Below are 21,057 nucleotides of genomic sequence, written 5' to 3'. Positions count from 1 at the left end.
TTCATGGCTTGGTTCAGCATCATGCTGAAGAAGATTGAAAAGAGGGTTGGTGCGAGAACACAGCCTTGCTTCATGCCATTGTTAATGGAGAAGGGTTCAGAGAGCTCATTGCTGTATCTGACCCGACCTTGTTGGTTTTCGTGCAGTTGGATAATCATGTTGAGGAAATTTGGGGGGCATCCGATGCGCTCAAGTATTTGCCAAAGCCCTTTCCTGCTCACGGTGTCGAAGGCTTTGGTGAGGTCAACAAAGGTGATGTAGAGTCCGGGCAGACAGTGGGCGGCAGCGGCCCCGATCCGGGCAGGAGCAAGGGGGAGGCAGCGGCCCCGGCCTCGGTCGAGTGAGGCAGGCGGAGGCCCCGGTCCGGGCAGAAAGTTGGAGGCGGCGGCCCCGGTCCGGGCACAGGACATGCAGCGGCGGCCCCGGTCTGGGCAGAGGGTAGGCGGCGGCAGCCCCAATCTGGGCAGGAGCAAGGGGAGGCCCCGGCCTCGGTCGAGTGAGGCAGACGGAGGCCACGGTCCGGGCAGAGAGTTGGAGGCGGCGGCCCCAGTCCAGGCAGTATGGGCCAACCTAGGAGGGGAGGCAGGCCCCTCCAGCCCGGGTAAGAAAACTGCATAGGAGAAGGCAACTCCGATATAAAACCTACGACCCAAGGTCCTCGCTGCCACGTCCCAGCTTGCTTGGCCACGGCACATGAACCATGGGTGTAAAGGGTGAGGCCAGTACTGCGCACACTGCACTCCACCTAAAAGCTCCTTTGCGCAGGCCCGAGGACAGGTCCACGTCCTCCCCCTCCACGTCCTCCCCCTCCACGTCCTCCCCCTCCACGTCCTCCCCCTCCACGTCCTCCCCCTCCACGTCCTCCCCCTCCACGTCCTCCCCCTCCACGTCCTCCCCCTCCACGTCCTCCCCCTCCACGTCCTCCCCTCCACGTCCTCCCCCTCCACGTCCTCCCCCTCCACGTCCTCCCCCTCCACGTCCTCCCCCTCCACGTCCTCCCCCTCCACGTCCTCCCCCTCCACGTCCTCCCCCTCCACGTCCTCCCCCTCCACGTCCTCCCCCTCCACGTCCTCCCCCTCCACGTCCTCCCCCTCCACGTCCTCCCCCTCCACGTCCTCCCCCTCCACGTCCTCCCCCTCCACGTCCTCCCCCTCCACGTCCTCCCCCTCCACGTCCTCCCCCTCCACGTCCTCCCCCTCCACGTCCTCCCCCTCCACGTCCTCCCCCTCAAAAGATGCTCACAAACTCAAGCTAGCATGCTGGAACATCAGAACCATGCTAGACAAGGCTGACAGCCACTGACCTCAGTACTATGTAACAATTTAATGTTTACCTCATGGTGAAGGGAAAGAGTAATGTAAGTAAGGGGCAGCCACAGTATGTAGCAAAGTTGGCTGATTACAGTAGGTTTAGAATCGTCTGCTCCCAAATACAAAAGAGAGGATATGTATGAAACAATTTAGTAGGAATGTTAAGGCAAAAGGAGGTGTTGATTAGCACAAACAAAAAGAATCCTGACAGAGACTGTCAGAAACAAAGAGAATGGAATCAGTAAGAAGCTAAGACAGAAGGAGGTGTTTAGTAGAACAGAAGAATATGGCCAGATGAGAACAAAGAAATAATTAGAAATATCTGGGGTATGAATTGATTTCTGATCAAAACAACAGGATATTCTAACCTTGAGGATTCAAAAAGATGGGAGCTCTACACCCCAGATAACTGCAGAGCAGGAAATTACTTGCGATAAATCTTATACAAGAAATCTAGCAAACGAAGCCAACTTTTGTTCTGTATGATAAGGTTGAGCTATATAAACTGTAGAGACTGGACAGTAGAGGCCAGTCTTGGGGAATAGCTCACTGTGCAGGTGACCTATGAACTAATGACTGAACCAGAGCTCTGTTAAGCTTTATTCTTATGCTGTGTAATAAACTGATTCTCCTATCACTTCATTTAACGAACACGCTGGACTCAGATGACACATAGACTAAATTAAGGGTAGGGTAAAGCCAGAGTCAGACAGATGGAAGCAGATTATGAATAGGGGGGGTCACGGTTCTCAGTCAATACACACCGTGGGGCTGCACGGAGAACCATTGGTAAATTTAAGCATAGGACCCCACAGTGACAAGATGACCTTTTGAGTAGATTCTGGGGCAGCCCGGTCTAGTATTTTACAACCACCCGAGGGTGTTAAGATAGAGGGGACAGTGATGATTTCGGGAGTAGGAGGAAGAGACTTTACAGTCCCTGTATTAAGAGATGTAAGAATACAAATGGGAGAAAAGGTAATAACAGAGGATATTTTACTAGTTCCCCAAGCTGGAGTTTGTTTGTTAGGACGACATTTACAGGACCAATTGGCTATCGGCACCAGACCACAGGAATCAAGTATCAGGGTTCAATTGTATGTATTAAGCGAGGAAGATCGAGAACTAATAAATCCTGGAATATGGGCAGAAAGAGGCAATAGAGAAGTGTCCGTTAGCAACAGAGAGCAGAGAAATGTTTGCCTTTGAATGGGAAAATCCTTTTACTGGACACAAGAATCAATACCGGTGAACGGTCCTTCCCCAGGGCTTTACAGAATCACCAAATTTATTCGGCCAGGTCTTAGAACAAATACTAGATGAGGCTCCTCGGAGAGAGAATTGTCAGTTGATACAATATGTTGATGATTTGTTAATTACGGGAAAAACATACGAATTAGTTAAACAGTATACTGTAGAACCTTTGAATTTTCTGGAGAATAAGGGTCTCAGGGTGAGCAAATCCAAATTACAATTTGTTCAATCAGAAGTTAAATACTTAGGTCATCTGGTAAGTCAGGGAAGTAGGAAAATAAGTCCAGAGAGGATACATGGTATTCTACAGATTCCCCCTCCCAAGAATGCCCAAGAACTTGGGAAATTCCTTGGTTTAGTGGGATACTGTAGAATCTGGATTGAAAATTATTCTAGCCTGGTCAGATTTCTCTATGATAAACTCACGATTCTAGGGGGCGAAGCTGTTGTCTGGACAGAGGAAGAGATTAAAGATTTTAACTTGGTGAAACAGTGCCTTATTAGTGCCCAAGTGTTGGCTTTACCCAACCTAAATAAGCCATTTGACCTATACCAATGTGAAAGGAGGTGTAGCTACCGGAGTACTAACACAAGAGAGGGCAGGCTGTAGACAGCCAGTTGCTTTTCTGTCAAAAGTTTTAGACCCTGTTTGTCATGGTTGGCCAGAGTGTGTGCAAGCCATCGCAGCCACTGCTATTTTAGATGAGGAAGGACGAAAGTTTATGTTTGGTGCCCCGATGATAGTTCACACCCCTCACACAGTCCGCAATATTCTCTTACAACATGCTGGAAGGTGGCTCACAGACTCTAGAATTTTAAAATATGAAGCGATCCTAATGGATAGGGATGATTTGACCCTGATTACGAATAAAGAACACAATCCAGCAGCTTTCTTGGTTTCTCCAAATTCTGACAATACCATAAATGAGTTAGAGCATGTATGTTTAGAGGTAATAGATTTACAGACCAAAATTAGAGAGGATTTAAGTGATGAGCCTTTACAGGAAATGTGGTTTATTGATGGATCTTCTCATTGCATTGATGGCACTCGCTACAGCGGGTATAGGGTAGTGGATGGGAAAGAAGGAATGGTGATTGAAGCCGGTCACCTTCCCGGTCATTGGTCAGCACAATCTTGTGAATTGTATGCCCTCTGTACTCTCCAGGGTCTAGAGAATAAGGTGGGCAGCACGATCTACACAGACTTTTGGTGTAGTGCACACCTTTGGGGAGATCTGGAAAGAGCGGGGAATGATAACTGGAAAAGGACAAAAGTTGATCCATGAAAACTTAATTGTCCAATCTCTAGATGTTTTTACATTACCTGAGGAAATAGCTGTAGTTCATGTACGGAGCCATCAAAGTGGTGACAGTCCTGAAGCACAGGGGAACAGACAGGCAGATGCAGCTGCCAAACAGGCTGCGCTCACGGAGAAAATAGACATGCAACTGTTACTGCCCACCCCTGAAGTATCCTATTCATTCTATTAAACCTGGTGATTGGGTATATGTAAAAGCATGGCAAGATCACCAACTAAAACCTGTCTGGGATGGCCCCTATTGTGTACTTTTGATTACAGACACTGCAGTGCAAACAAAAGAAAAGGGGTGGACTCAAATACAACGAATTAAACAAGCTGCTGATCCACGGACTAAAGACATTGATAATCTACCCTCCACCGGGCATGCTGTCCTTCATCCTTCTGATCCGAAAGTTACACTACGCCGGGAAAAAGTGCTGTAATGTTGTTTTTACCATTTACTGTATTGTTTACTTGTTGGTTCCCTGTTTTTGGGACATCCCTAAATTACTCACAATGTATTAAGTCCTCCTGGAATAGGGGCAGCAGAGGTGACAATTATTTACCTTTAGAATGTAGACAGGGCATAAATATAAAGTATAGTCATAGTGGGGTGTGGGTTAATATAGGATCCCAACATGGACCAGGGGAACAGAACGGCTCTAGAGGAGTAGATTTGATTTGTATTTTGGCCTCTACAGGTATTAAAGAGAGGAGTTTTAAAGGGATAGCACAAAAGAGATGGTGGGACAAAGACAGACAGAATGGTAGTCAGGATTGTACATGTGGCAGAGACAGAGTTAATACATATGCTAATGTTCGCAGACAAGCTGCAACTCACAGGTTAAGTGACAAGAAACACCCCTCCCCAACTTGGTCTCCTGTAAAGCATCCTTTGGGTCACACAGACATTCGGAATGTTAAAAAAAACCACCACTGTAAGGGGAGTTCCAGCTGTAAACGAAGTAAGCTGCTCCAGAATACTAAAGCTGCTTGGCATTTAAATCGTTTAATCAGACTCCAGGCAGCCTTGGAGATCATCACCGAACAGATAGCAATGGCCCTGAATTTAGGGGCTGAAGAAAAACGACAGATATGAGCCACAGTTCAACAAAACCGCCTGTCTCTCAATTACTCGTTGGCTGCTGAAGGCAGTGTTTGTGAAAGACTGGTTAAGGACAATGCTCACAACGGTCAGGCGGTTAAAGACACTTCTTCAGGAGTTCGAAAATCTTCCCATGCCCAGGTTCAGACGGGGCAACCTTGGTCCGGTGTGGGATGAACTAGACTTTTTATTGGTAACTGGAGTCTGATACCCATAGCCCTTATAGCAGCTGGACTCGCTATTCTGGCCATTATGGTGCTCCCCTGCCTAAAGACTTGTGTGCAGTGTTTGATTCGGCGGGCCCTTCGGCAGGTCACTACAGCCCAAATGATGTATGCTTCCCAAACTCTGTCTGATGATGCTGAGGCCGCAGTTCGTTTGCTCGCTCGCTGGGAAAGGGACCAAGCTTGGCAGAGCACTACCGAATGGGGATTTATTAAGCGTAGCTAAAGAAAAAGGGTGGATTGTAAGGGATACTGGAATATGAGGAGTCAAGCAAGTGCTCATTAGAAATGAAGTATTATGGGTTAACTTAAGATGAAGGGATGCTGGAATGTGAGGAGTCAAGCAAGTGCTAATTAAGAATGAAGTATTATGGGTTAAATCAGGGTGAAGGGATGCTGGAATGGGAGGAAGGGTTATAAAAGTATAATAAAATAAGGATCTTCAAAACAAGATAGCAAGTAGATAGCTTTAGCAAGTCTTGGGGATTGATTAATGAGTAAAGAACAAAGACATGATATTTCCTGGCTAACAAGTTTGTAGGAAGGCACATAAACTGATAAGAAGTTAGAATCCACGTGGGCAGAATTACCTAATGCTAAACAAATCCAGGAGGCAGAAGAATGTTAGGGGGAAGGTATCTCTGTACTGAAATGAAATGTATAAAAGTTGGGTCAGCCTCAGTATCTGTGTATATTCCCAGGGTAAGGGGAAGCACCCAACTTTGCATTGTTGTAATAGTAGAATAAATGTTCTTTGTTCTCAATTTTTGTCTCGAGTGAAATCTGTGAAGGGACCTCTGCTTCTCACAGAAGGTTAGCTGACTGACAGAAGGCAAAGAGTGGGAATCAAGTGGGCCATTTTTGGCTGGTTGCCAGTGACCAGTGATGTTCTTCATGGATTGGTGTTGGGTCCTGCTACTTTTCCTGTTGTATTTAAATAATATAGATGACAGACTTGATGGCTTTGTTGCCATTTGGGGATGATAAGAGGATATGTGGAGGGTTGGGTAGTGTTGAGAAAGTAGGAAGTCTGCAGAGGGACCTAGATAGGTTGGGAGAATGGGCAAGTAAGGAGCAAACAGAATACAGCATAGGGAAATGTCTGGTCGTGCACTTTGGTGGCAGGAAGAGACGTAGACTTTTTTAAATTGCCAGAGAATTCAGAAAATGAAGGTCCAAAGGGTCTTGGGAGTGTCCGTAGGAGTTTCCAATGGTTAATTTGCAGTTTGAATCAGTAAGGAAATCAAATGCAATGCCACTATTCTCAGACAAGAATTTAAAGATGAAGATGTAATGCGGAGGCATTGGTCAGACCACATTTGGAGTATTGTGAGCAGTTTTGGGGCCCCATATCTAAGGAAGGATGTGCTGGCATTGGAGAGGGTCAGGCTGAGGTTTATGACAATCATCCCAGTAATGAGAAGGATAAACTATGAGGAGGGTTTGATGGATCTGGACCTGTACTCACTGAAGTTTAGGATGACAGGGATCTCATCTAAACATACTAAATGTTTAAAAAAAACTGGTGGAAAGGGTGGATGTGGAGAGTTTTGGGAGAGTCTGGGATTGGAGGATATGGCCTCAGAATAAAAGGATGCTCCTTTAGAACAGAGATGAGGAAATGTTTCTTCAGCCAGATCTGTGGCACTTATTGGCACAGGCTGCTGTGGAGGGCAAGACATTGGGTATATTTAAAGCAGAGATTAAGTGCTCCTTGATGAGTAAAGGTGTCAGAGGTTATGGGGAGAATGGGGCTTGAGAGTATAATACATCAACTATGATTTGAATAGCGGAACAGCTCAATAGGCGGAACGGTTTAATTCTGTCCTGTCTTGTGCTCTTATGATCTCCCCATAACACACTGATGCTCAATTGTTTCTTTTCTCTGGTACAAAAATAAAATGCTGGAAATACTCAATGGGCTGGACAGCATCAATAGAGCAAGGATGTGATGTTGAGGCTTTATAAAATACCACTGTTTGGTATGGAGGTGCGAGGGTTGTAAACTCAGCCAGCGCCATCATGGGCATTAGTCTTCACTCCCTGAAAGACATCTTTAAAAAGCAGTGTCTCAAGAAGGCAGCTGCTCAAGGGCGCCATTGCCCAGGCCATGCGCTCTTCTCACTGCTACCATCAGCAAGGAGGTACAGGAGCCTGAAGACGAACACCCAACGTTACAAAAACTGCTTCTTCCCTTCCACCGTCAGACTTCTGAATGGACAATGAACCTACCTCACTTTTTTTTGCATTATTTATTTATTTTGAAAATTGTATTTATGGAACCTTCATTTATTGCAATTTTGCACGTGTAATGAGCAATACTGCTGCTACAAGATAACAGTATGGGCAGCACAATTGGTATAGTGGCTAGCGCAAGGCCTTTACAGTGCCAGCAATTGGGACCAGGGCTGTCTGTAAGGAGTTTGTACATTCTCTAAGTGTCTATGTGGGTTTTCACCGGGGGCTCCAGTTCCTCCCACTGTTCATAATATACTGGGGGGGGGGGGGGGGGAGTTTAGGTTAATTGAGTGTAAATTGAGTGGCACGGACTCATGGACCGAAATGACCTGTTACTGTGCTGTATGTCTACATTTAAATTTGTATTTAAAATTTAAATTAACATGTGCATGACAATAAATCTGTGTGATAGTATCTAGAGTATGTAATGACTGTGCTTACAGCGATTGGCTGAGAGCTTAGCCACGCCTACTGTCTGGGCCTTAAAGGGTTGTGTCCCTAGCCAGGTCGGATCATTCCGGACTGGTCAGCCACCTGTGAAGAGTTCCTGTCTTTTGCTAATAAAAGCCTTGGTTTGGATCAACAAGTCTTTGGTTCTTTCGACGAGCTCTACAACCTGATTCTGACATCTTCTGCTCTTATAAAAGGAAAGAAAACAGTTAACGTCCTGGGTTGAACTGTTAGAACTGGGAAAGTTAATTTGAAGCTTAACTTTCTTTTTAATACTCAATAGGAGTACTTGGCTGAGTATTAAAAATCTGTGCTGACCAATTTACCAACACATTCAAGGATATCTTCAACATCTCACTCTGGCAGGGCGTGGTACCCACCTATTTCAAACAGGCATCAATTGTTCTGATGCCCAAGAAGAATGTGGTAACCTACCTAAATTACTGTCAACCAGTGACTCTCACATCAACAATGATGAAGTGTTTTGAAAGGCTGGTGGTGATGCTTATCAGCTCCTGAGCAGTGACATGGATCCATTCCAGTTCGCCTATTCGTAGTAACAGGTCTGCAGAGGATGCCACCTCACTGACTCTACACAAAGCCCTGGAACACATGGACAGCAAAAATGCATTCATGAGGATGCTCCTTATCTACAATAGTTCAACATTTAACACCATCATCCCCTCAAAACTGATCAGCAAACTCCAAGACCTGGATCTCAACACCCCACAGTGTAATTGTATCCTGGATTTTCTCACCTCCAGACCACAATTTTTGATTAGATTAGATTCAACTTTATTGTCATTGTGCCAAATAAAATACAAAGCCAATGAAATACAATTAGCATCCAACCAGAAGTTTAAAAATAGTGCCATATACGTATAACTACTTGCAAATGAAAACAAGTGCATTCAGCAAGCAAACAATGGTAAAAGTATTGACAGTACAATATGAGTTCAGTACCACTCAGCACTGTGATTTAAGGTTCAGCAGGGTCACAGCCTCGGGGGGAAAAAAGCTCTTCTTGAGCCTTCTGGTTCGAGAGCAAAGGTTCCTGTAGCGCCTACCGGATGGGAGAAGAGTAAGAAATCCATAGTCAAGGTGTGGGGCATCCTTGATGATGCTCTTCACTTTACCCAGACAGTGTTCCTGATAGATGTTCTCAATAGTGGGCAATTGAATACCGATAATCCACTGGGTAGTTTTCACCACCTGCTGAAGTGCTTTACGATCTGATGCAAGACAATTGCTGTACCACACTGAGATACCATAGCTCAGTATGCTCTCAATGGTACAGCGGTAAAAATCCATCAATATCCTGGATCCAAGGTGTACATTCTTGATACTCCGCAGAAAATAAAGACACTGTTGTGACTTTTTGATCAGAATGGAAGACTTCAGGGACCAGGTGAGATCATCAGAAATATGGACACCAAGGAATTTAAAGCTTGCTGCACATTCCATTGATGTAAATAAAGGCATGAGCATGGCTTCCAGCACACCTGAAGTCCACAATGATTTCCTTGGTCTTCTGAGTGTCATGTGCCAAGTTGTTATCAGCACACCACACAGCCAGGTGCTGGACCTCATTCCTACAGGCTGTCTCATCATCCCCTCTGATCAGGCCAACCACCGTGGTGTCATCTGCAAACTTGATTATGGAAACGGTGAAGATTCTTAAGAACGTTTCCTCCACAATCTTCATCAGTACCGAAGCCCCACAGGCTGTGTTCTTAGCCCCTTGCTCTACTCACTTTACAACAACCACACTATTTACAAATTCACTGACGATGCCACAGTAGTGGGTTGTATAAAGGAAGTGTCAGCAGACAGGAGGGAGATTGAAAACTTGGCTGAATGATGCACGAACAACAACCTTTCACTCAGTGTCACCAAAACAAAGGAGCTGATTGTTGACTTCATGAAGGGAAAGCCAGAGGTTTTCAATCCAGGGACCATTGTGGGATTAGAGGTAGAGAGGGTGAGCAAATATACAAGTTCTTGGGAGACATCATCTCAGAGGATCTTTCCAAGACCCAACACACTAAAGGCATTTTGAAGAAAGCTCATCAGTGCCTCAACTTCCTTAGGAGTTTGCGAAGATTTGGTATGACATTGGAAACCCTGGCAAATTTCTACTGACGTGTCGTCAAAAGTGTGCTGACCGGCTGCACCACAGACTCTTATGAGGGCACCCAATACCCCCAAGTGTAAAGCTCTCCAAATGGTAGTGGGCACAACCCAGGACATCACAGGCAAAACCCTCCCAACTATTGAGAATATCGACAGGGAACGCTGCTGTATCCTGCTCTCAAGGACCTGCTCTTTGGCACTTTCAGGCTCTCCCCTCAGCAGCGTGCCTCCAGGCTCCTGCACTTCGACGGGCTTGGGGACCGCACACCATTGGCCCTAATGGATGAGATGCTGGCGCTGGTGGAGGATCACAAGCCTTGTTTCCTATTCCGTCAGATCTTCCTCGAGCAGATGCCCGGGGACATCCAACTACTCCTGGCGGATGAGGACTTCACAGATCCACGCCGAGTCGCAGCCCGAGCGGACATCCTCTGGCACACCAAGAGGGAGATGAAGCAGCCCTCAGTTAGGTTGCGTGACCAAGTGCCAGCTGGCTGCAACACTCCCCCAAGCACAAGCCGGAGGAGCATCATTCCACCTGGTCCTTTTACCGTCAGCGCTGGAGAGCGCAAGGTCGTAAGTGCCGACAACCATGTGACTACCAGGAGAAATGACCCAGCCAGCCACCATTGATGGCTGCGACAGCTGGCTATGTGGACAGCCTCCTTCACGTTACTAACAACTCCACCGGCTGACGTTTCCCGGTGGGCACAAGAGCGGAGCTGAGCGTCCTGCCCCCCACCATCCTCGAGACATGCACCTGATCTCATGGTCCCACCCTGCAGGCAGCCAACGGTTCTGTCATCAAGACCTTCAGTACCCGCAGGGCGCAGATCCAGATCAGGAAAGAGAAATTCCGCTAGAAATTCGTGTTAGCCTCAGTGGGTACTGCATTGTTAGGGGCCAACTTCCTGAGGGCACACGGATTGTTGATCGACATGAAAGGCAAGAAGCTGGTCAATGCTCGCACCTTCCATTTGGTGTGCCTGGATGCCACGAACGCCTGCAGGCCCAAGATCGCCACCATCGTCACTTCCAGGGATAAGTATTTGAACATACTCCATGAGTTCCCCACCATCCTTCAATCATGATTTAGCGCCACCTTACCCCAGCATGGGGTATACCATCATATCTCCATGCAGGGCCCCCCGCTGCACACCAAGCCCAGATGACTTCCGCTGGCAGCTGGCAAAGGAGAAGTTTTCCCGGCTGCAGGAGTTGGAGATCGTCCGTCACTCGGACAGCACCTGGGCATCCCCTCTCCACATGGTCCCTAAATCCTCTGGGGCTGGAAATCCTATGGTGATTACTGGAATTTGAACGACGCGACCACACCAGACAGGTACCCAGTTCCACACATTCAAGACTTCTCAGCCAATCTCCACGGCGCGCAAGTCTTCTCCAAGGTCGCTCTGGTGCGGGGTATCATCAGATCCCGGACCACCCCAAGGACATCGGCAAGACGGCGATCATCACCCCCTTTGAATTCCTGTGTACGCCCTTCGGCCTCAAGAACGCGACCCAGAATTTTCAGCGCCTCATGGACGCAGTGGGTAGGAACCAATATCCTTATCACCAGCCGCAACCCCGAAGAACACAAGGCCCACTTCCGTACCCTGTTTGCCCGACTGGCAGAGTTTGGCCTCACGGTAAGCAGTTTGGCAAGCAGACGCTGCAGTTCCTGGGGCACACCATCTCGGCAGCAGGTACTGCCCCAGCGCCAGAAAAGGTCGCGGCCATCCAGCGGTTCCCCAAACCAATCACCCTCAAGGGCCTGCAGGAGTTTGTAGGAATGGTGAATTTTTATCATCGGTTCATCCCTGGCACCGCCCGCACCACACCACCGCTGTTCGCATTGATTGCGACTAGGAGAAAGTCCAAACTTGGTCGGAGGAGGAAGAGACCGCTTTTACTGCAACAAAGGAGGCCCTCGCCAATGCGACTCTATTGGTGCACCCACGCCTGGACACACACACAGTGCTCTCGGTGGATGCCTCAGCCAAGGCAGTAGGGGGCGTACTCGAGTAGTGGCTCAACGGACAGTGGCACCCGCTGGCCTTCTTGAACAAACACCTCTACTACGTGTCAGAGTTCACCACCGACATCCAGCACAGGGCAGGCAAAGACAACGTCGTGGCAGATGCGCTCTCTCATCCAGCGATCAATGATCTCGCCCCTGGCCTTGACCTCACACAGTTGGCACAGGCCCAGAAGCTGGAGAAAGGGACGTCCAGACTGCCATCTCTGGCCTGAAGCTCCAAGACATTCAGTTGCCCAAAAGCCCAGATACACTGCTCCTCCGCGACATATCCACTGGCTCGCCGTGCCCAGTAGTCCAACCGCAACTTGAGGGCTTTCATCTTAGTCCTCAACCTAGCCCACCCCTTGATGAAGACTTCAGTGCAAATGGTGGCAGAGCGGTTTGTGTGGCACGGCTCAAAAAAGAGGTGGCTGAGATGGTGAGGAACTACACCAGGTGTCAGGCCTCCAAGGTCCACCGGCACACGTAGGCCCCAATCCAGCAATTTGACCCGGCCATGCGGAGATTTCAGCACATCCATGTTGATGTCGTAGGCCCCCTGCCGGTGTCCAGAGAAGTGCACTACCTTCTCACAATAGTCGATCGGACCACGAAATGGCCGGAGGCTGGAGGCCGTTCCCATCAAAGAGGCTTCTGCAGAGATGTGCGCCAGGAACCTAGTCAGTCATTCGGAGTCATGACAAGGGCACCCTGTTCACCTCCGTGCTCTGGGCTCAGCTGGCAAACCTCCTGGGGGTTAAACTCCACCACACCACAGCCTACCACCCGCAAGCAAATGGTTTGGTGGAGAGGTTTCATTGTAATATGAAATCCACCCTCATGGCTCGCTTCACTGGCCCAGGCTGTGCAGACATACTGCCCTGGGCCCTCCTTGGCATCAGAACAGCACCCAAGGAGGATCTACAGGCGTCTTCTGTGGAACCGGTCTACGGAGCGCCGCTCTTGCTGCCCGGTGAGTTCTTTGGCCTGGAGTCCAATGTCATATCCGAGCACGCGAACCTTTTGGCAGATCTCCGTAAGAAACTATCCTCGCTAGCACCCCCCCCCCCCCCCCCCACCACCTCCCTACCTCCCTTGCATCATAGCGTCCGGCTGACACATCGTCCCAAAGAGCTGGACTCAGTGGAATTCGTATTTGTTTGGCGTGACCCACATACGGCACCTTTACAACGCCCGTACGAAAGTCCATACAAGGTCCTCCAGCGGTCAGGCAGGACTTCCACTTTGGACATGGGGGTAAAGATGAACTTTTCACTGTGAACCATTTGAAGGCGGCGCACGTAGACGGCCAGTGCAGATGGCCATGTCCAAATGCCGAGGCCGCCCGCCCAACCGGTGGGACGCGTAGCCGGTTCTGGAGGGGGGGGGGGTGGGTTGTGTGGCAGCGCACTCTCTCATGGTGAACCAGCCCCGTGTGTAACACCACGTGGCAGGGCAGCCATGGGAAGATGGCTCTGTCAGGGTTTTCTCCCTGCCTCAGGTCTCCTGCCCAGCGCACACCTGGGGAAGCGATTATGATGTCACAATGCAGGAGGAGACTGAGTTCGTGCTGCCCTTAAAAGGGCGGGCGCTTGCAGTGTGGTGGCCCAGTCTTTCCTTGGCTGTATCCAGCACTATAGACTTTTGCACTTCATTACTTTTTTCTCTCAGTATTGTACAGTTTGTTTACATTTAGCTTTTTAGACATAGAGCACAGTAACAGGCCATTTCGGCCCATAATCCGCCGCCCAACTCACCTACACCCTGGACTGATTTGAAGGTAGGTCCACTGTGTACAGCGGAGTCGCGGGCAAGCCGGCGCCAGATCTGACTGGGAGGGCTCCGGGTAAAGCCCACAGCTTAGCGGCTGACCTCAAAGATCCCGCGAGGCGCCAGCGCGGTCGGGTTCGGAGGGGTTTCAACACACGCGCGAGTTCTATTAAAGTCCGTCGGTTCCACTCACTGCGGACTGCGCCCGGGAGCCCAGAGCGGCGGCGGCGGGAGAAAGGGATCGCAGGGCAGTACGTGATGCGCTGCATGAATCCGAACCCTTCCAAAGGGAAGGCAGCGAGGGGAAAAGTTGCAGAGGGGTCAACAGGTGAGAGGAGCAAAGGCTGCGACGTGGGGGGTGAAGAACCCCTGAGCAGATTTCCCCGACCGGTTGGCCAAACATTTACCTGGCCGGTTTCCTCCTGGCCTTTTTCCCGTCCGAGGCGGGTCTCCCGCAGCCGTGACCAGTTCGGTTCCTTTGGCGCTCCTCGCCCCCAACGCTGGGATGGAGGGAGAGGGCATTGCGGAGGAGCAGCCTATCAGCACGGAGAGAGGCAGGGCCACCGCACAGTTTCGGTTTCCCTTTCCCCGCTTGGTGGTTTGCGGGAGGAGAGGAGAAGGGGCGCGCCATGTCTCTGGACCGTGTCCGCGATCACTGCCTCCAGACCCTGTGCTCGTGCCGCGGCTCGCTGGACTACGCCAACTTGCGCAGGGATGTGTCCGCGCATTTCAAGGTCTCCGACGGGCAGCTGAGCGAACTGCTGGCCGACAGGCACTTGTTCACCACCGACCTGTGGGGACCGCCGGGCAGCCAGGGCGAGCGTCTCATCGACAGCACCCTGCTCATCGCCACCACCCCGGTCAGGCTGTGCAAAGACTTCGTCAAGAGGAACTGCAGCGACGCTGCCTGCGGCCAACTGCACCTCTGCAAATTCTTCCTCCTCGACAGCTGCAAGTTCGTCAAAGGAAGGTAGAAAGGACTCGGCCGCGTGAGAGGTCGAGCGAGTGTGTGTGTGTGTGAGGCAGGGTTCATTAACTGGGAGCTGTGTCGGAGCAGAGCAGATGAGCACACATCGAGAGGAGGTAAATTGCAAGAGAGTTTTGGGGAAGAGATTGCTAAATCAGGACCAGCTACACGATCACCTTTACCGAAGGAAATCGGAAGCAAGAACTGCTGCAGAGGGAATAAAACTTTAAAGCTGAGCGTTGCTCCTGCAGGAGCAAAGTGATAGGGCTCAAGCCCGAAATGTCAGTTCTGTGTCTTTGCTTTTGCTGCATGAAGGACACAGTTTGACCTGCTGAGCTTCTCCAGCATCTTGTGTTTTTACTTCATCCACAGTGTCCACAGAATTCTGTGATTTACTTACTCCGGGTAACACAGCGTTTCTGCCACTACTCAAAGTCATTCTATCCCTTATTCCAGGTATCCCACATCTATTTCTGTCATGGCCCCGGTAGTGGTGTTCACTGGGTATGATGTCAGGCAAACCCTGAAATGGAAATCCAAAGATTGCTGGAAATTCTGGTTGGTCAACCAGCATCGGTGGAGAAAGCAGCAGAGTGGAAGTTTCCGGTCAAAGACCATTCATTAGAAGTGGTGGGGAGGGAAGTAACAAGTTGCCTTGTGTAGAAATCTGGGAAGGAATGACAGAACAAAGAGAACATCTATGAAAGGGTGAGACCAGGGTTGCCAAGGGTACGTTATAAACAAAATCCAGTTGATGGATTGAAGTCTGCAGATGCTGTGATTGTAATAAAAACACACTGAAATGCTGGAGGATCTCAGCCAGTCTTTCAGCATTCATAAAAATCAAAGCTATATTGCAGACCTATCGGGCCTGAGCCCTTCTTCAAGGAATAAGCTGAATGAAAACAGAGGTAAAGGAAGCACACTCTGATTGGCAGGATACGATTAATATCATAACAAGGGCTCTTTAAACCACTTCACTTGGATGAAGGAGGAGACAGTTGTGTCTCTAAAGGCACTTTCAAACAGGAAAAATTCCCGTCTGTAAAGGCAGAGGTCTTCGCCCTTATGCCTAAAGACGTCCCTTCCTGAATGCGCCATGGCCGGCTCCGAGGCGCCAATTCAACCCTTCTCGGGGAAGGATAATCGGTGGGCCGCTGCACTCCGCCGCCTGACCTGAATGTACAGCTGCTTGCAGCGACTGGTTAGGGGCGGGCTGATGATGCTGTCAGCCCGTAACCCATTTCCCCACTCCTCTCCCTCCAAGACAGGGGCAGTGGGAGCTGTCAGTAGGGACTGTTGGGGCAGTGGGGGCCGTCAGGGGGTGGCCAGTGCAGACTGAGAAGGTCGCTTCAGCCTTCGGGGCTGCTCTCTGCGGCTCAAAACCTGGCAGAGTTATGACCGTAATCCCCCACGCAGCTGGAACTGTTCTGGGAGCTACAGAGCGGTTTCAGTTGCGTGGGGGATTATGGTTAAGGAAAACGGACATTGTTCTGCCACGTATTTATGACGGGTGGCGCTACGGCACCAGTCTCCCCGCCTCCATCAGATCTAAAGGACGCTACGAGGTGCCCCTGGAAATGAATGCGACGCTGGAGCAGAATTTTAGGGTTGTTGTCTGAAAGGTGAGTTTTAAGTTTTCAAGCACGGAAGTAGGAAACAACAAAGGGATGCAGGTGAAGGGAGCAGACAAAACTGGGAGAGGTGGAAATTGTTGTGGGCAAGTGAAAGATTGGGGAGGAGCAAAGGAATTTGAATGTTTTGGGCAGGGACAAAGGTCATAGAACAAATATTTGCCTTGACCTCAAGGTTGCGAGGGAAAAATGGGAATAAGTACACATACAAATTGAAATATTGCATTCTTTTTCTTTGGACAACTGACCTCAGGAATGATGCAGTGGCCAAGGAGGAGGTGCAGCATGAGCTTGCTGAGTTAATACCAGGGCTGGTAGTCATTCATGATAATTCGCATGTCTTTCCTTGGTTTGTGCTGAGGATTGAAGCTTTTAGGCCTTTTCATCGTTACCCTCTGCATGGAGGCTGGCTAAAAGCCGAATGAAAAGGTATTTCTTACCACTTCATGCAGGCCCAGGGAAGTCTGCTCCAATGTCCTCTTTCAGCCTGGATGTGGCTGGGGGTTGAGGTGGCGTCTAGGAGGCATGGCTACTGGTGCCATGATGCCATACATGCGCACCGAGTAATGGCCAATCTATACCCATAATCCCCCACGCAGCGGGAACCACTCTGTCAACCAACGGTTCCCGCTGCGTGGGGTATTATGGGTAACGGAGTTGGCCATCACTCGGCAAAGTGTCAGACAGTCCCAAAATGCCAAGGTTGTTCTATATGCAAGATGTGTTGGCACCAGCAACAAGAAACTTCAATTTTCACATGGGTCTGCTCTTTGAAACAGGCTGTGAGAGGCAGTGCATGACAGCTCTGGTGTTTGGTCTGGCTCTGGCTGCCAGTGTTTGGCCGGGGTGGGGGAGGGGTGTGTGCTGAGCAGTGGTGGTGGGGAGGGCTGAGCAGTTGGAGGGGCGCTGAGTGGGACACCACTGCCACCAGGCGCACCTGTGCCCAGGAGCAGTTAGGCAGTAGCTCCTGGGTCTTGAGCTGATGATATAATCAGCCCGTCCCTTTAGTTCCCTGTTCATAGATCCCTATTAGGGCCTTTGCCTTGGCCCTGTCACTAGGGTCAGGGAAGATTACTCGAGTTGTATCGAAAGTGGTCGCACGTCATTCATGGAGGTAAGTGGAGTGAGGTAGAAGAGGATAATCCCCGCTTGAAAAGGCCTTTTTACTTATCCCTGGCTGGAACCAATTTAAAGTTCTATCAATGGAAATTTGGGCCAGGGATGCAAGGGAGAGGGGTGACCTATTTCGTTAATCATGAGTCAGTTGAAGAAAATGTCTTCATGTGTAGCTCTTTGTCCTTTCAATACCAGATCTCAGATGCAGAACACTTCGGCAATGGCAGGTAGGCGTGAAGAGATTTTGCAGAATGTAATATTGAAACTGGACATAGTTGATATAAAAAATAACTTTATTTTCTGACTTCAGAAAATGTGGCTGCTTGCTTTTTACTCAGCATAATCCCACAAGCAAAGTTGTGATTACAGAAAACTTTCTGTCATGGTGTTGGTTTGAGGATGAATATATTTGTTGGTGGTGGTGGGGGGTTTGAAATTGTGCAAACAAGAAGAGATAGAACGGTTTAAACTCTCATCCAAAATATGGTGCCTCTGAGAAGGCATCTCTGGGTGCTGCATTTGAATCAGCCAGGATTTTGTGTCTCATCTCTGAAGTGGGGTGTAAGCCCACAGACTTTATCAGAAGGTGGCCAAACTAGTCATTGAGCAAACAATCAGAATATTAATTCTCAGCCAGGTCTGATATAACAGTGGTTTTCTCGGAATCGTTGGAGGCTAAGGTGCAACCTGATTGAGCTATATAGAAATATGAAAGGTGTCAATAGTTTATTTTCCCGAGGGTGTGACCGTCAATTAAAAAAGGCCATAGGGTTAAGACGAGGGGGGAAAGGTTTGAAGGAGATTCTTCTTTCCACAGAGGGTGTTTGGAGCACATTGACAAGGGGAGATAGTGAAAGTAGATACAAGAGCAATGTCAAAGAGCCATTCAGAGAGTCACCTGTAAAGAGGGATTCAGGCTTTATCGGATGCAGTGCAAAGAAGGCTTATTATTTCTGGGAGGAAGGGCTGATGTAGGAAAAGAGTTTGAGAGGGTTGACCTATGAGTGTAGTGCTCTATGAGAGGCGATTTTATTGAAGAGCAGATGTTTGTTCTGGTAAATGTGTACAAGGCAGAGTTTTAGAATAAAGGGTCTCCTGTTTCAGATGAGGAGAAATTTCTTTCTGGTGATCATGTCTCCGAAAACATTTTTTATTGGAGCGAGCTGTGCAGATGGAATCATTGAATGTGTTCAAGGCCAGGACTGATAGATGCTTAAACTACAAGGGAGTTGAAAGGCACCGATGCAGTGAACAGCCATGATCTTACTAAATGAGGGCAAGGTGTGGAAGGCCCATTAGCCTCCTCCTGTTCCTTTCTCCTTGTGTTCTTATGCCAGGCACATGGTATCTCTTAAATTGAAAGGCCTGCAAACCAAACTTTCTCAACTGGGGATTGGGGGGGAGGGGGGGGCACACAGCCTCTTTGGAGGCCACACCACATTTAAGGGAGGTCACGAACTGAAATCATAAAATATTTTTTTTATATATATAGTTGGTAGGAGAAAAATATGGAAGGGGGTCCATAAACTTTGAGCAGAGTCCTGAGGGGGCCACAGCCAAAAAAAAGGTCGAGAATGGCTGGTGTGGACAATGAAAATAATTTCACGTCTGATTATATGCTTTTCTCTTTAGAGTCACTTGCATTTTCTCACATGACATCCATTCACCCCATAATGCTGCAATCCTATATGCCAACAAACTTCAACATCTGAATGAGATGCAGTTACGCCAGATTCTGCTGCAAAATGATTCGTTCCTACTGCCTGAGGTACGAGCTTTGTTACTCCTCTGGTTCCACAGATGTGTACTGATTGCTACCACCAAGAGCTGTCAACTCCTGGTGTGAGGGCCAGGGAAAGGAATAATGACGAGTAGTATAATGAATGTTGAAAGGCTTGGCTTGCTCCTAATACAGTTGCAGGTTTCTTGCCTGTGTATTCAATCCCTTTCTCTGTCATTCTCTTCGAGCCTAATAGATCAGAAGAATTTGGACGGAAAGGGGATTTTGTATCAGGGGATAAAGGTGGACAATAACCTACAAAATGTATATAAATTGAAGTGGAAAGATCAAGGAGGACCTGCACAGATGGATAAATCTGCCCATAACATTGCTGGGCAGGGTTAACTGCATTAAAATGAAGTGATGCCAAGGCTACAATATCCTTTTCAATCTTTGCTCATGCCATTGCCCCAGAGCTTCTTTAAGATACTCAACAGACGTGTTATGCAGTTTCTTTGAAGGAATAGGTGGCTAGGGTCTCCATGGAGAAATTGATGGGATTATAGTCTGGGAGGAATGAGACTCCCAGACTTCAAAAAATATTACTGGGCGGCCCAATCGAGGTTTATCGCTTCACTCTTTGAGGAGGGTAGATATCCTCTTGGGCACAAATTGGTCTACACACAGTAGGGGAGAAATAGCAGGAGATATTTATAAACCGGATACTAAATTAATAATGGCAAAAACAACAAACTGTATTGAAACATGTAATTCAAACATGCCAAAAAATAAACTGGATTATTGGGTTGTCCCAATAAATACCCCTCACCCAGAATAAATTGATACCTATGACCATGGGTAACAAGATCCTGGTGCCAGAAAGAGATCAGGTGTATCAAGGATTGTTATGAAAGGGTCAGCTCATGTCATTCTAACAATTAAAAAAAATAAATTTGATCTGTCATAAAGGACCTTCTTTTGCTACCTTCAATTAAGATCTTGTTTTGAAGGGGCAGTTCAGGCCCGTTTATGATCCTGTTGATGTGGCAATCACCTGTCAATTAATTTCTGCCATGTATCTCCTGTTCCAAAACGAAGGCCCAAAACTGGGCGTCCATAAATCAAGGCAAAGATGTGTCATCCGACTTGTGTTGAGGCAGCATGACGGCAGTCATTAATACTAGATATAGGCCGGTGCAATTTAATGTCCTGCACCAGCTTTCCCTCGCGTCACAAAAATCAGGGATTTCAGAACTGTGCTTTAGATGTGATGTGGAGACAGGAACTTTGTACATTCAACCTGGTTATGCACCAAGGTGAGACCCTTTTGGATAGAACTAGGGGACATTTTGGGAAAAAAAATGACAGGGTGGAATATCCACAGGATTCAGTGTTGTTCCTGTTGGGTGATATTATGGACGTGAGTCTGAGACTGTCCAAATACCAAATTCAATTTGTAAAGGTTGCCTTGGCAGTGGCCTGGAAATGTGTAGCAGTTACCTGGAATTCTGACTCCTGGCTGAGCACCGCATGACGGAACACGGAAATGCAGAGCTGTATTCCCCTGGAGAAAATCACCTATAATCTGAGGGGGAAGTACCACACATTTGTTGAGGTGTGGCAACCGTACCTGCGGTACATTAGAACGCGGGTCTGATTAAATTTCCCAATGACTTTCTTTAAAAGGTTCAGTGGATAGTCGGATCACACCAGTCCCAGAATGCAAAGATTCAGGAAATAACTTTGAGACCTGGTCAGCAACCCCTCCCAAATAATATTTTCTTTTGTTGCCTTTTTTTTGTTTTGTTGTTCTAA

At 48.4% G+C, this 21,057-nt stretch overlaps 1 protein-coding gene and 1 long non-coding RNA gene across 4 annotated transcripts in view; one reads left to right on the top strand and one right to left on the bottom strand.

Annotated features, from left to right (window-relative positions):
• The window catches only part of LOC138761655 (uncharacterized), a 37,875-nt gene extending 23,427 nt beyond the window's left edge, over positions 1 to 14,448 (bottom strand). Inside the window, exons 1-2 of the long non-coding RNA XR_011356417.1 lie at positions 14,213 to 14,448; positions 8,318 to 8,485 (exon numbers count right to left, since the gene is read on the bottom strand). This is a non-coding gene — a long non-coding RNA (uncharacterized lncRNA). The remainder of the gene's footprint in view (positions 1 to 8,317; positions 8,486 to 14,212) is intronic.
• parp12a (poly (ADP-ribose) polymerase family, member 12a) overlaps positions 14,381 to 21,057 on the top strand; it is a 61,026-nt gene continuing 54,349 nt past the window's right edge. Inside the window, exons 1-2 of one of the 3 annotated variants that reach the window (XM_069934133.1) lie at positions 14,381 to 14,775; positions 19,155 to 19,290. In XM_069934133.1, coding sequence (XP_069790234.1) covers positions 14,435 to 14,775; positions 19,155 to 19,290 — 477 coding nt within the window. In that variant the 5' untranslated portion in view covers positions 14,381 to 14,434. Of the gene's footprint in view, positions 14,776 to 16,307; positions 16,398 to 19,154; positions 19,291 to 21,057 lie in introns of those variants that run through there. The other 2 variants (XM_069934132.1, XM_069934134.1) reach the window with 2 other exon arrangements.

Source organism: Narcine bancroftii, chromosome 4, assembly GCF_036971445.1.
Source record: "Narcine bancroftii isolate sNarBan1 chromosome 4, sNarBan1.hap1, whole genome shotgun sequence".
Lineage (NCBI taxonomy): Eukaryota > Metazoa > Chordata > Chondrichthyes > Torpediniformes > Narcinidae > Narcine > Narcine bancroftii.
The sequence above is the reverse complement of the archived record's forward strand: the minus strand, read 5'-3'. Positions and strand labels throughout refer to the sequence as shown.